The sequence below is a fragment of the Carassius carassius genome, chromosome 28, assembly GCF_963082965.1.
Source record: "Carassius carassius chromosome 28, fCarCar2.1, whole genome shotgun sequence".
Lineage (NCBI taxonomy): Eukaryota > Metazoa > Chordata > Actinopteri > Cypriniformes > Cyprinidae > Carassius > Carassius carassius.
In genome coordinates, this window is record NC_081782.1 from 7,438,025 (window position 1) to 7,452,385 (window position 14,361).

Here is a 14,361-nt window from a genome sequence, read left to right on the forward strand (position 1 = left end):
AAATATGTGTTATGTTATTAATATTATATTTTAAAATATATAATATGTATGTATATGTGATAATATAATTAAATTATAAAAAAAGCGCTTTTAAAAATTACTATTACTAGGCTTACTATTTATATTGTTAACATTTTTATATTTGATTTACTGATATAATACACAGATGCAAAAATCTTTTGGACTGTCCAAAATATAAAAATCTAGTTATAAAGTTATTTAGAAAATTATGAATAATACTGCATATCTATTTTTCACATTTTCCAATATAAACAAGGCTAAATATTAATACATTTTAGAAGGGTAACTTTTTAGTGCTCATTCAGATGTTGCTTAATTACTATTCAAAGTGTTTTATAGGCGACATTGCCTTATTTTATATCACCAAAAATGTAATTGTATGAAATGTATCACCTATTCATTTTTGTAGTCCTGTAAAGTTGCTGCCATTTGGTTCGAGAGCTCAATGGTGATTCTTGCTATAGCTACTGTCATCATTCAGTAAACCTTCTCCGTGGTTTACTGTTTTTCTGTTTGAGATGTAAATGTGAAGCTGCAGCCTATTTGTTATGTCCTAATAAGCTGTCAGCCTCCTGCTCACTGATATTATTTCCCTGCATTCGGTCAGATGACAATAATGTGTGCGAATCCCAGGTGGAAACCCTTCATTGCATGTGCGCTATAAAGGATGCATATGGGGGTGATTCATCTCAGCCACTGATGTTCGCTCAGTTGGAAATGTCCTCTTGAGTGGGACACTGCAGCGCTCTGCTCTTGCTGTAAATGGAAAGTGTTTCTGTTTTGTCTGCCCCATTACGTTTGCTTTCCATCTTCCACTCCTGTAGTTTGACTGCCTGATGCACCTGATATTAGGTCAGTTCTTGTGTTTACCATTTTTTTTTCTTTTTAGCAATGGACACAACCAGAAAGTGCACATGCATATGGTGGATCTCATGAGCTCAATTGTTTGTGAAGGCGACTCTGTCTCACAGGAACTCCTGGATACTGTTCTGGTTAACCTGGTCCCAGCACACAAGGTACAGAGAATTGAAAAAAAAGGAGATTTTGATTTTTTTTTTTAATTATTATTACTTACCATGCTTTCATTAATACAGTGACTGAACTACTGTATTAATTTAAATGATAATCAATAAACATTAAAGACAATAATTGATGGTAAAGCTTAACTGACATGATAATTATGCAAAATTTTATGTAAAATATAAAGAGAATATAAAAGACAGTAAAATTGAAACCAACAAGTAAAAATATTTTACAATTTAAATCATGCATTAAAACTTAAATCAATGCATTTAAATATGCATTAAATTAAAAATAAGGTGAAGTTAACACCAAACAAAACTAAACCTAGGAGGTTCAAGTAATTTACATAAAAATAAAGTTAAAATGTAATGTACAATTATTTGACTATTCGTAAGTAATCACTTCTTAAATGGTTCTGCAATGCAAATTATGTAAACACATTAATAAACTATGAAAAGCATGTTATTATAAGACAGGCTTAAAATGCAACATATGTACATAATGTATAGCTCTGTCTCTATCCAAAGGTTGAAGATCCTGCTCTTTAAATAATGCTAGATGTATTATTTTAAAATATTTATATAAAACCAAAGTATTTATATATTAACGTGACAATGAAAAATGTAAAGATATAAAACGTAACAGCTTTTAACATAGGTTTAAGTTTCAATGCTTTTTTTCTTGACAGGTTTCATGAGATTTACATAAAACTCTTGTCTTTCAGAACCTCAACAAGCAAGCGTACGATCTGGCAAAAGCCTTGCTGAAGAGAACCGCTCAGGCCATAGAGCCGTACATTACCAACGTGAGTAAATGTGATTTATTATAGTTCACTGTACATAGAATGTAGGGGTGGGCCAATAGGCGATTCCATCATCTGATAGACGTCATGATGTTGTGCAAGCCCCCACAACCCCCCGCCACTTTTCGCACAATCGCTGTTTAGTTTTAATGTGCGGTTGCACGTACTCTGTTTATACTGTGGAGTGGCAGTACTTACCACACATTTGACAAGATTATATGTTTGTCAGTGACACTGAGGATTTGCAAATCAGCCTTCATCCTCAGTCATCTCTCCTTAGGCAGTGTCTACACTGGACGCGACAGTTTGTCGTGTAGCACCGTAGCGCATCAGCGAAAGACTGTCTACACTGGATGCAACAAAGGGAGCATTAAAAATCATTTGTGTTTTGTGTCAGCACGTCATAAATAGAATGGGGCAGCAATTTACTGTCAGGGATTTGTGGTGTCATGCTGTTCCGCATCCAGTGTAGACCGCATCACTGATTATAATGAGTTCTATTGACTGATTTATATACAGTGAATCTCTGTTATAGATCATGTGGTTCTATAGTATTTTGTCTTGCCACTTGCATCCAGTGTAGACACGGTGTTAGGGATCGTTTGTTGTTTTCCCTTATAAGGATTCATGCTTCGGGCACACCTCCCCCAATCCCTTTGACAAAGACCCCCCCCCCAGCTCGCCCCCCGCTGATGTCATCCATCGCAATGTTTCACAGTAGACATTGTCTGATGCCAAATTTGAAGACATCGCCCAACCCTAATAGAATGTACACCCTAACTCTCATCAGCTGTACCAAAATCATGCTGGATGCAAGAAAGGTCTTCTCATTTATTTAAATTTTGAATAATCCCTAATGAACCTCCATGATTTGGATCCAGCCCTTTCGCTGTTGAAAACTCGTTGAGGCTTGCAACATTAACCAGAAATCATAAGCACCTCTCTTTGCTCAAACGGCATGTTGAGCTTAAACGCATTCATCATCAACACCCGCAGGAGCATGCAGTGTTGTTATGCTATGAACTCTATTCCCCGCAGTGCTCATTAAAAGCGCTAGAGATAGTGAGAATAAGTGTGGAGGAGAGTCCTTTGCAATAACTCTTAATAGATCAGCAAGGCCTGATTTCTATTTCTATTCCTCTTTCTATTCTGTACAAGCACTCTGTTGGAGATGACCTTTTCCACAACTTACTTTTTTTATTTCAATCTAATACCAGCTTCCTTACACTAATCTCTAATCGATGCCATGTTAAGTGCTGATGCCAAGCGCTTATGCAGGGAGTTTGAAAAGGTGCCGTTTTCCAGGGACATGCAGTAGATGCTGATGGTTACAGTGTGTGATTGTACAGTTTGGTGTCTCAGTTCTTTAACCAGGTGCTGATGCTGGGGAAGACTTCAGTCAGTGATCTGTCAGAACATGTCTTTGACCTAATCCTGGAGCTCTACAACATCGACAGCCATCTACTGTTGTCCGTCTTGCCGCAGCTGGAGTTCAAGCTCAAGGTAGGATTGCTTGTTGACCATAAATAGTGTTATGTCATCTTTCGGGGTCTTTGATAAAACTGTCTCTGTGTTTTTGCTTGTGAAAAAAAATGCATGATTGATTTGATGAGGATCAAGTTTTTAAAAATTTTTCATCAGTTTTAAAATATAACGACAGTCATTATGAATGTATAATGTCTAATTCTGTTTTCAAATTAAGGTAAATAGTGAGCCTTTTTTTTTAACCTCTATTATATTATTATTTGTTTGATGATTATATTCATTATATTGGGGCAATTTTCACTTGGTAGATCTTTTAGTGAAATTTTAGTGAAATCTTTATTGCATTATGTGCCAAAATTTGAGAATGGATTAAAAAATAAATGTGTAAAATAAACATACTTTAGATGACAAAGTATTTTTCACAAATAAATATTTAATGAAAATATAATTAAAAAGTAAGCAAACACTGTGACTGTAACCAACAGGGCACTCAGTATTCTGGGAAGATTGTGTGCATTGGGAATCATACTTTTCCAAATAAAGCCAGGGTAACATTCATTTTACATACAGCACACAGTGAAAATTATATGAACATGACAGTGGGCAAATGCATAAAGCGCAGCATAATTTGAAATCACAAGATCAAAGTTTAAAGCATTCAATTCACATGGACCGACCGTCACACAAAGAACACGCAATCATGCTGGATAAAAATGCACACGTCACAAGATCTCACAGCTGGATTTGGCAAAGTTTGCAAGGTTTGTGAAATTACATGTTCATAAGACATTCAAAGATTTGTCATTCAGACATTCAAAGATGATAAATGCTTAATGCTGACAGGCGCTGCCGCTCTCAGCACCGTCAAAATAAAAGTCTGACGCACCGGCAAAATAAACGTTCAGTCTCGAACACATTGCCTAAGCAGAAAAACGTATATATTTTGTAGGAGGGATTTTGTTCATTTTAACAGCTTCTGAAGCTACCAAGAGTTCAGATAATGCAGTATTGTAAGATGTTTGAAACCAATCTGTTCTAAAATCTATTAGCTAATGCTCAAACTTTTTTTTTTACATGAAAACACATTTTACTTTATTAAAAAAAAAAAAAAAGCGTAGTTATTAGCATTGTTACGATTTATTAGATTAGACTTTGACATTAGGTTAACTACTAAATCTTTCTGTCCCCTTTTAATGTCAGGCTGGTAAGAGGTCTAGTTTTGAATGGATATTTGGCTACTTTTAGGAAAGTGTGCTACCCTTGTAATGAAACCCTTATTGAGCCTCTAGGACATCTGTGATAGCTCATGATTAACATCTCACAACGCCACGGAAGCAGTGCCTTGTTTACAGCTTTTTGCAGCCTGTGGGGGTAAAAAACCTCTTCAAAACCTTGCGTATATTAACTGTGGTCAGAACCTCATGAGACTTATGGTGTTTTAATAGCCAAATAAATACCACCCTTTAGTGCCTTACCTGACATTGTGTTTTTGTGACAATGGGAAAACTTGGTTCAGTTGTTTGCAAGTTACCTGAAAGTTTAAAAGTTTGGTATTTCTAATAAATGAATATACCATTCCCGAGCTAAAAGATGCTGTACGCTGCATGAAATTGATTACACTTCAGCCGAGTCAACGATCCTTTCTTTCACATGAGATGTAATGCAGTGTGGCCTAAAAGCACAGTTAGCATTTTTCAAAAACCAGCAAAGGTGATTACTTTCTTTTGCATTGGCTGTGTTATTAAACTTGTATACATTTTGGCAAAAGCAGGTTGGGTTTGTGATGAGTGTATTAATGAATGTTATCGTTCTGTTAGAGCTGCCTGTTCCGTGTACCATATTTGATGTTGTGTCTTTATCGTTTGTTTTTTATGCAAAGCACAGTGAGGATGAGGCTAAATCAACTAAATGGGTTTATTCAATCCTTGTGCTGTAATTAATGGCCACAGGCCTTGCTTTCTGCAGTTATATCACCGGGAGACCCTTGTGTGTTTTGTAGAGCAATGATAACGATGAGCGCCTGCAAGTTGTGAAGCTCCTGGCCAAGATGTTTGGTGCAAAGGATTCAGAGCTCGCTTCACAGAACAAACCTCTCTGGCAGTGCTACCTTGGGAGGTACAGCTCATGCACAACACGTCCAATTACCTTTTTCTCTGTGTACACAAACTGGAAAAAACAAGTTTCAACAGCAAGACCAAGCTGCAAGAATTTGACCATCTGGGTTTGCTGTGGTTTCTTAGGTTTAATGACATCCATGTCCCTGTTCGACTGGAATGTGTAAAGTTTGCCAGCCATTGCTTGATGAACCATCCAGACCTGGCAAAAGATCTCACAGGTACAAACTGTTCCCCTTCTAACTTTGACTACTTCTTATATTTCACGACTTGGCATAAAAATCATATGGAACTCAGGGTGACCCTCTTTGCTTTCTTAATACATTTTTTGGGTTAATTCATTGTGTTGTTTTAAAGAAAAGGGGTTATCCTAAATAAAATAACAAAAATGACAGTTTGCTATTTAAGTATTGTTTAGGGTAATACAACCTGATACTAGTCAAAATCTTCTTGAACACTTGCTGCTGGTGATGTTTCAGGAAGAAGTAGTTGCCACAGTTTATCCACTGTAAACACGCTTTTAATAAAATAAATACTTAAAAAAAAAAATGAAATTATATATTTATATGTTTACATATAATGTATTGAATATATATTTAATATATAATTTGTATTCATTTATTATTGAATATTTAATATATTATTAATTTATTCTTTTTTTTAAATATTGAATGCATCCCAATGCCTAGGAAGTAGTCTACTGCAAACCTTGTTTTAATTGAATATTTTTTATAAAAAAGTTGTTTTGTGTATTTATTTGTTTTAAAATGTATTTACTTAATTGCAATATTTTTTTCATAAGACAATGAAAATGATGCATATGCACATTAACCCTAATTGTGCCTGTTTTATTTATTTTTTCCTGCAGAGTATTTGAAAGTAAGGTCACATGACCCAGAGGAGGCAATTCGACATGACGTCATCGTGTCCATCGTGACAGCTTCCAAAAAGGACCTCTCTCTGGTCAATGATCACCTGCTGAACTTTGTGAGGGAGAGGACACTGGATAAGAGGGTTCGTGCCAGGCTGTCTTTATGCTTGTTTGTTTGCTGTCTCTTAAACATTCTTTATTAGTGCTGCAGTCATTTTATTTCACGCATAATATCTGAAGGCCTTTTCTCCCATTAGTACCCCAAATGAACCAGAGACTTTGACATCACCGCATTCAGGGCAGAGCCGAGCTGGAATACATTAGCTTCTTGTTTCCTTCCAGACACACTCCATTTCTTCTCGCTATAATTTAATCAGCAGTCTCCTTTAGCCACCCGAGCTAGAAGGGATGGAATAATACAAATTGGTCTATAACTCACATATAACCATTCCTCAGCCTTTTCAAAACGCTTTCAGGGAGGAATTTAATTGAAGGCCCCTCTGTGTTCCTGGACAAATGACACTGCAGTAGTCAAGGCGTATCTCCATCTCGTCCTATTACGCCTCGTTTGTTTCTGCTTGCCATACAAAAGATTTGGTTTTATAATATAGGAACTGTCATATCAGGCTTTTAATATGTAAATTTTGCTTCAGATAAAAAAAAAAAAAAACTCATCTTGTACCATTAAAATATCTGTTTTCTGTCTCGCATGGGTGTATGATCTTTATACCAGAACATAATAATCTTATCCCGTTGTGTTATCTTGCAGTGGCGGGTCCGAAAGGAGGCTATGATGGGTCTGGCTCAGATCTATAAGAAGTACGCTTTACAGGCGGAGGCAGGCAAAGAGGCAGCCAAGCAGATCTCCTGGATCAAAGACAAACTGCTTCACATTTACTACCAGAACAGCATCGATGATCGGTGAGTGAAGCTGATAAGCCGGCGCTCTTTCAATACTTGTGACATCCTCGGCTATTTTAAAGTCAGGCTTTCTACAGTATATGGTTTATAAATTGGGCCAGTAGTGAATGCTGCTTCCAGTTAGTACATAGACATTAAGTGGAAAATACTTAGATGTCTTGATACAAGTGGTTTTTGAGGATTGATAGATTATTTATTATGTATAATTAATTTATTAAAATACTGGATCTGTAAATCATAGTTTGCCATTTTAAGTAATTTGACATTTTGTCTATGATAACATTTTCATTGAATATTTAAATAGTTTAAAATGTTTAGTGTGTTTTTTTTTTTCTTGGTACTTGAAATGTGCATGTTACTTGTTACGTGACTTATCACTGAACGGGTGTCCTGAGATATTGTGTCTGTCTCTGAGAAGGCCCTAAGCTCTGTAAACCGTGAAAGAGTTTTAGCATCAAATATTAAATATGCTTTGGTATATGAAATTACACTAGGGAGGCTGCCTAAATATGCCAAAAAAATAAAATCACAAGATTCTGTAGAAGTTTCTGTACAACCGATTTATTTTTGACACAATTTCAGTTGCAGCTTCCAAGGCGCTGCTTTTTCGATGTTGACTTAAAATGATATTGAAAAAGATTGCTGGTGTCTGACAGGCTTTGAATGAGGCGTGAAGCCTGTAAGAGCTCTGTTGTGTAATTGGATTTTATAAGGTTGTTCGCAAGCTGTTGGAATTTAAGGACCATTGCTGAACGGAGGATTTGAGATGCTGTTGTTTACAGAGAAAAGTTACTGATGCCATGACGTGTCCAAAGTCTGCCAGTTGCCCCCTCTACATTAAAAATCCAATAATTTCTTCAAGGATTTTAGATGCATTGACAGCCAGTGGGCATGTTTCTCAAATGAGAATAGATAAGAATTTCCTCTGAGAGACTGCGCTTTGGCTGAAAACAAGAGAACTGTGAAAATCCTCAGTTGAACCTGTATTGAGTGATTCTGCAGAGCTCTCTGAACACAATGCCAATCGTAAAGAGAGAACAGTGATGTCACCAGACAGCCACTTACAAATGCAGATTCGGTAACACATTACTTTGTAGCCTGTTTATTTAATGCTTATAATGCTTCACATTTTGCACATATCATATCATATTATCACATTATAATATATCATATATCACATCATATTGCACATTGTGTGTATTGTAATGCATCACATGATCTCTTTTTATAGATGGTGTTAAATTATACATTGAAATATGTTATCAGATTTCACAAGATTGTTTTTTTTTTCTGCTGGCTGATTATACTGGCTATATTTTTAATGGTCTGACCACAAATAATATCTACCCATATATACCCAGGTATAATCCAACTATGATTAACTATATTCATACACGCACTTTAGTTGAAAATAATGACATGGTGCAATTTTGTGTATAATTACCAATTATTTGATCTACCGGTAATAATTTGATAACTTGATTTAGGTTCACCAGCTACATATCTTGTGGAGATGGCCTACTGTTCAAAGGTTTGAGATCGATATGTGTGTTTTTTGATTGTCTTATGCTAACCAAGGCTACATTTATTTGATTTAAAAATCCAGTAATATTGTAAAATTCTATGTCCGGTGAAAATAACTGGTTTTATTTTAATATATTTAAAAAACAATTTATTCCACTTAGGGCTGGGATAAATGATTATTTTTTAAACGATTAATCTAGCGATTATTTTTTCGACGCATCGATTAATCTAACGATTAATTTTTTCAGACCGATTCGATTTCAATTATCTCCCCATTAATTGACTACTAACAATTTATACATGTTGATTTACATATCTGAATGAAAAAAACATGAATTCCTTAACATTGCAATTTATGTTTATTGCTCTTAAAATTACAAAATAAAAGACTGACTAAGAATGCATTACTTTGCACTTGTATAGAGATAGCATTCAATAAAACCTTGAAGCCTTGAAAACACATAGCTTACTGAAACAAGTTACTGAACACATAGGGCCTAGCTTACTGAAAAAAAGTTCTTCTTTCAGATGAAAATAACAACAACTTGATGTCTAGCATTCAATAAAAAAGTTCACCCAAAATACTTGTTTAGAGCAATTGAAAGAATACAGTAACCAATGTAAACTTTAGGGCTTTTAGCTAATACAAAGAGTGCTTTTCCAAAAAATAAAAATTAACAGTGGGAGCCAGCAGCCTGTCATGTAGAAAAAAAAATCTCCGAATGCTCCACGTGAAACTTTGGCATTCCGCCCTTTTTCTATCGTGTCTAATGATTTTGGTTAATATGCACGAGGGAGAGAGAGAGAGAGAGACAGCGAGAGAGAGAGAGCGAGAGCAAGAGCAAGACAGCGCTCGTGTAGTTTGAAGACTGTGAGTGCGTGAGCACGCGTGAAACTTGGGCGTTTCGCCCTTTTTCTATCGTGTTTAATGATTTTGATTAATATGCACGAGGGAGAGAGCAAGAAGCGCTCATGTTGTTTGAAGACTGTGAGTGCGCGCGCACAGCCGGGGCTCTCTCTCGTACGCGCCCTGTCAGGCGCAGCACAGTCATTCTATTCTACATCACTCACTGATCAAATAAGGCTTTGATAGCCGCCAAAAAAAAAAGATCAATGCAGAAAAACTCCTGGATTGGTTATATAACGTTGGACAGAATGTTGATCCGGCCATCGCGTATATTCAGCGCACATAAGGTAAACGTTTTGCAAACGTTTTTTAGAGAAATAAAAACAGGTCGACGAATCGATGCGCATATTTTGCCTCGACGTATTTTTTGCGTCGACGTCATCGATGACCTCGACGCGTTGTCCCAGCCCTAATTCCACTGAAGGTAAAACTGAATTTTCAGCAGCCATCACTATTGTCTTGAGAAATGTGCTGCTTAAGAAACATTTCAATTATTTTTATTATTCTTCTAATTTCTGTAGTGGTGTTAAATATTTTTTGTGGAAACTGTTATACAGCTTTTCTTTGAAATATATATTTTTTGCAGCAATGGTATTGACCAAATTGTGTATTTACTAAATAAAGTAGTTAATTCATTTAAAATCAAAATTAAACTTACTTTAGAACACTAGTATATTTACTTGAACATAATGCGTAACCGCAAACCAAATATTTAAATTTGCAAGGTGGATGTAAATAAGATTGCAGTGTTGGCCAGATAGGTGACACTAGACTTTCAGGCATCTTTATTTTTGAGCACACGGACAGGTCCATAAGACACAGTGAATACAAAGAACACCTTTTGTAATGTTTTATTATATGCAAGCTTCAAATAAACGGTTACCATAGATTTGCCCCACACTGAACTCAAGACTGGAGCCACAGGATGAGAAATGCAGAGATGGTCACAATTTGTGGCTCGCAACTTCTTTCATTTCAAATTTAAAAGCACATTGCAGCCTTTTTTATTTTAAACATGACTCTCTCTCCTGTCTTGTAATCATTTCTGACTTTGTTGTTTTTGTGCTTTGCAACAAGCAGTACTTTTCATTTTCAAGCCTTCCTGGTGTGTTGCATACGGCTTGTCCACGTGTCCATTTTGAACTCCAAACTGATGAGTTGGTTTACAATGTTATTGCATTATTAAAGCATGTAATGACAACTGTGCAAAAGCAATTTGATGTTATGATTGGGTCATCAATATGAGATTTGAGCTCACTTCAGTGGTGTCTAAGATCATTTAAATTTGGGTGATAACTCGTCAAAGAAAACAGTGTACAATATTAAAGGAATTTAAGTTAAATATATATATATATATATATATATATATATATATATATATATATATATATATATGATCGGATTTGTTTTTTTTCACTAGGTTGCTTGTTGAGAGGATCTTCGCCCAATATCTTGTGCCTCACAATCTAGAGACTACAGAGCGAATGAAGTGTCTGTATTACTTGTACGCCACATTAGATGGAAATGCTGTCAAGTAGGTGCAATAATTCTTGTTTTATTCTAAAACAGAGATGCCCAAACCAAAGCCTGTTGTTGGTGCCTGGTGACCTTTGTTTGTTTTGGCCCCACATGAAATATATATATAAAAAAAAGGAAAATACATGCTATTGAAGCATAAGTTCATTTCTAAGTAACTAATATATATATATATATATATATATATATATATATATATATATATATATATAATATATATATATATATATATATATATATATATATATAATTATTTTTTTCTGTTGTATTAAAAAGGTCTGGGCACCTCTGATCTAAATGATTGTTTAGAAATTGAGTAGCTGATTTAGAACAATACAACCTGTTAACAAAAATTCCCACTCTGTTAAATACGGTTTGACTTGGATATGGGTCATATTATGGAGAGTTTCATGTTGTGTTTAGTGATTTTATAAGGTGCCTATAAAGATATATTTGCAGATTTGGAATGTTGATTGTGGTTGTTGTGGTCCATCTCTCCTATAGAGCACTGAATGAAATGTGGAAGTGTCAGAACATGCTGAGACACCATGTCAAAGATCTTCTGGATCTCATAAAACAGCCAAAAGTTGGTTTTTCCTCACAGTTGTTTGGTTTTGATTATTGCTTTTCTAAATCTTTTTTATTACATGGTTTGCATCCGTTTAAACATTCTTGAATATTTTTTTTTTATTCCCCCAGTCTGACTCTTACAACAAGACCGTATTCTCAAAGGTCATGGTTATCACAAGTAAGTCGTGCTGTCACGTCCGCAGTGCTGTTAAAATTATATTCCTGTCAAGTACTAGCTGCCTTTTTTGTAGTAACAAGAAACATCTCTCCATATTTGTGTTGAAGGAAACCTGCCAGACCCAGGCAAGACGCAGGACTTTGTGAAGAAGCTCGCTCAGGTTCTTGAGGAGGATGAGAAGATCCGAAAGCAACTGGAGACTCTTGTGAGCCCGTCCTGTTCGTGTAAGCAGGCCGAAGTTTGCGTGGTAAGTACCTTATCGCTTCGCCTTGCAGGAAAATCGTGTTTTTACCAACGCAGTTGAAGTTGTCTCAGTTTATGGCTGTGTTTGCACCCCACAGAAAGAAGTCACCAAAAAATTGGGCAGCCCAAAACAACCCAGCAATCCTTTCCTAGAGATGGTGAAGTTTTTATTGGAGAGGATAGCTCCTGTTCATATCGACACCGAATCCATCAGGTACATTATGATTGTTAAATACCGGGAATAAATGTACTATCATTTGCACAGTCTCACTCCTTCATCTCTTTCTGCAGTGCACTTATCAAACAGGTAAACAAATCTATAGAAGGAACTGCTGATGATGAAGATGAAGGAGTCCCGACCGAGCAAGCGATCAGAGCTGGCCTGGAGCTCCTAAAGGTAAAGAAATCTGTGTTATCCACATTAGACTGTATCCGTGATGGCTTTATATCCGTTTCCACTGATACTTACATTCATGTTAGATTTGTTAGTTGCTGTAGTAGAGCTACATGTCATTTATTTTCAGATGAACCATTATTTTAACCAAACAGCTATTAGTTGATTCAGAACATTAAAAATCAGAATTTAACGAAAAAATGCAAATTATCAAAAAACATGGAGGTTACCAAAAACATCTGGTATCATTTATAATACAATTGAATTGGTGAATCATGTTTTGATTCACTTTATTGAAATTTTATAGACCGTTTGTGCTGATTTATGTAAATGAGTCAAACTTTCCAGTGCTGTAACATTTTTACTACTGAACTATAAATCAAAGATGAAGTTTTTAGAAAAACATTATTTTTTTTATTTTTTTTTAAGAAAGCTTGGCCCAATAAAATAACAGCAGATACTATCGCCCCGACCCAATAATCATATTTAAAAGCACAAAGTAACCTTTTTATTATTAGTTTGAGGTATGGGTTTTCTTTACGCTCAGGTCCTGTCCTTCACCCACCCGGTGTCATTCCACTCTGCCGAGACCTTTGAGTCTTTGCTGGGCTGTCTGAAAATGGACGATGAGAAGGTTGCAGAGGCTGCACTGCAAATCTTCAAAAACACTGGCAACAAACTGGAGGAGAGCTTCCCACACATCAAATCGTACGTATGAGTCCGTCTCACGGCCCACGCTGATCAGAAAAACACATTTGGGCTTTATTCAAGAGGAGTGATGCTGCTTGATTTGTCCCATCAATTTATGTTTCAAACATACTTATGTTTATTGAAGACAGTTTTTCATTTTTTGATTTCTGAGATGCTCTAGAAAACTGATTTCTATTTTGCTGTACATTCATCCATAAACTTGGATGGTGCCATTTACTCCTGCCTATTTGACTTCCTTTTGCCCCCTAGAGTCCTTTTAACAGTACTGCAGCACAAAGCGAAGAAGGGTCCTCCTCGCCAGGCCAAATATGCCATCCATTGCATTCATGCCATGTTCTCCAACAGAGACACACACTTCGCACAGATATTTGAGGTAAGATTAAGGTCCAAAAAATATCTGGAATTTTTTTACTTTGCCTCTGAAATGAACTTTCCTTGGCACAGAGAACTCCCCATATTCTAACCAATTGTTTTCTATCTGCCGCAGCCTCTGCATAAGAGTCTTGACACAGACAACATGGAACAGCTCATAACTCCTTTAACAACGCTGGGACACCTGGCAATGCTGGCCCCGGAACAGTTTGCAGCTCCGCTCAAATCTTTAGTGGCCAATTTCATCGTTAAAGACCTGCTAATGAACGACCGGGTAATTTATAGCATTGCTTATTATGGTTTCTCAATATAGCCAGAATGTTGATGAGAACACACAGCAATCAATTCAAGACACTGCGTAAAAATGCACATTTTTGTGTCTCACCTTGTGAAGTAGTGCATTATGTGAGCACTCAAAATGAATTCACACTTGATCTATAAAGGCCTCTGGATTGCTCAGGTGTGCATGATGTTCTTAACGTGCATTGCTAGTGTTTTTTTTTAACATTTATCTAGCATGTGCCTAAATGTTATTTTTTTATATGTGTATGTGATTAAAACTAAATATAATTTTCAATTAAATGACTGTTCCAGTGTGTAATATTAGTAACGGCAATAATAATGGCAATAATAAAACAATATCATAATGGCAATTAGAGGTCGACCAATAGTGGATATTGCCTATACCG

At 36.0% G+C, this 14,361-nt stretch overlaps 1 protein-coding gene across 2 annotated transcripts in view; it reads left to right on the plus strand.

Moving 5' to 3' along the window:
- Nucleotides 1–14,361, plus strand: part of LOC132107833 (sister chromatid cohesion protein PDS5 homolog B-like) — a 40,331-nt gene that overhangs the window by 6,392 nt on the left and 19,578 nt on the right. For both annotated transcript variants that reach the window (XM_059514103.1, XM_059514102.1), the window contains exons 6-21: nucleotides 911–1,037; nucleotides 1,769–1,849; nucleotides 3,209–3,349; nucleotides 5,331–5,446; nucleotides 5,572–5,666; nucleotides 6,314–6,459; nucleotides 7,086–7,237; nucleotides 11,089–11,202; nucleotides 11,709–11,790; nucleotides 11,904–11,952; nucleotides 12,060–12,199; nucleotides 12,294–12,409; nucleotides 12,487–12,592; nucleotides 13,137–13,297; nucleotides 13,550–13,673; nucleotides 13,788–13,946. In XM_059514103.1, coding sequence (XP_059370086.1) covers nucleotides 911–1,037; nucleotides 1,769–1,849; nucleotides 3,209–3,349; nucleotides 5,331–5,446; nucleotides 5,572–5,666; nucleotides 6,314–6,459; nucleotides 7,086–7,237; nucleotides 11,089–11,202; nucleotides 11,709–11,790; nucleotides 11,904–11,952; nucleotides 12,060–12,199; nucleotides 12,294–12,409; nucleotides 12,487–12,592; nucleotides 13,137–13,297; nucleotides 13,550–13,673; nucleotides 13,788–13,946 — 1,909 coding nt within the window. The remainder of the gene's footprint in view (nucleotides 1–910; nucleotides 1,038–1,768; nucleotides 1,850–3,208; nucleotides 3,350–5,330; nucleotides 5,447–5,571; nucleotides 5,667–6,313; nucleotides 6,460–7,085; nucleotides 7,238–11,088; nucleotides 11,203–11,708; nucleotides 11,791–11,903; nucleotides 11,953–12,059; nucleotides 12,200–12,293; nucleotides 12,410–12,486; nucleotides 12,593–13,136; nucleotides 13,298–13,549; nucleotides 13,674–13,787; nucleotides 13,947–14,361) is intronic.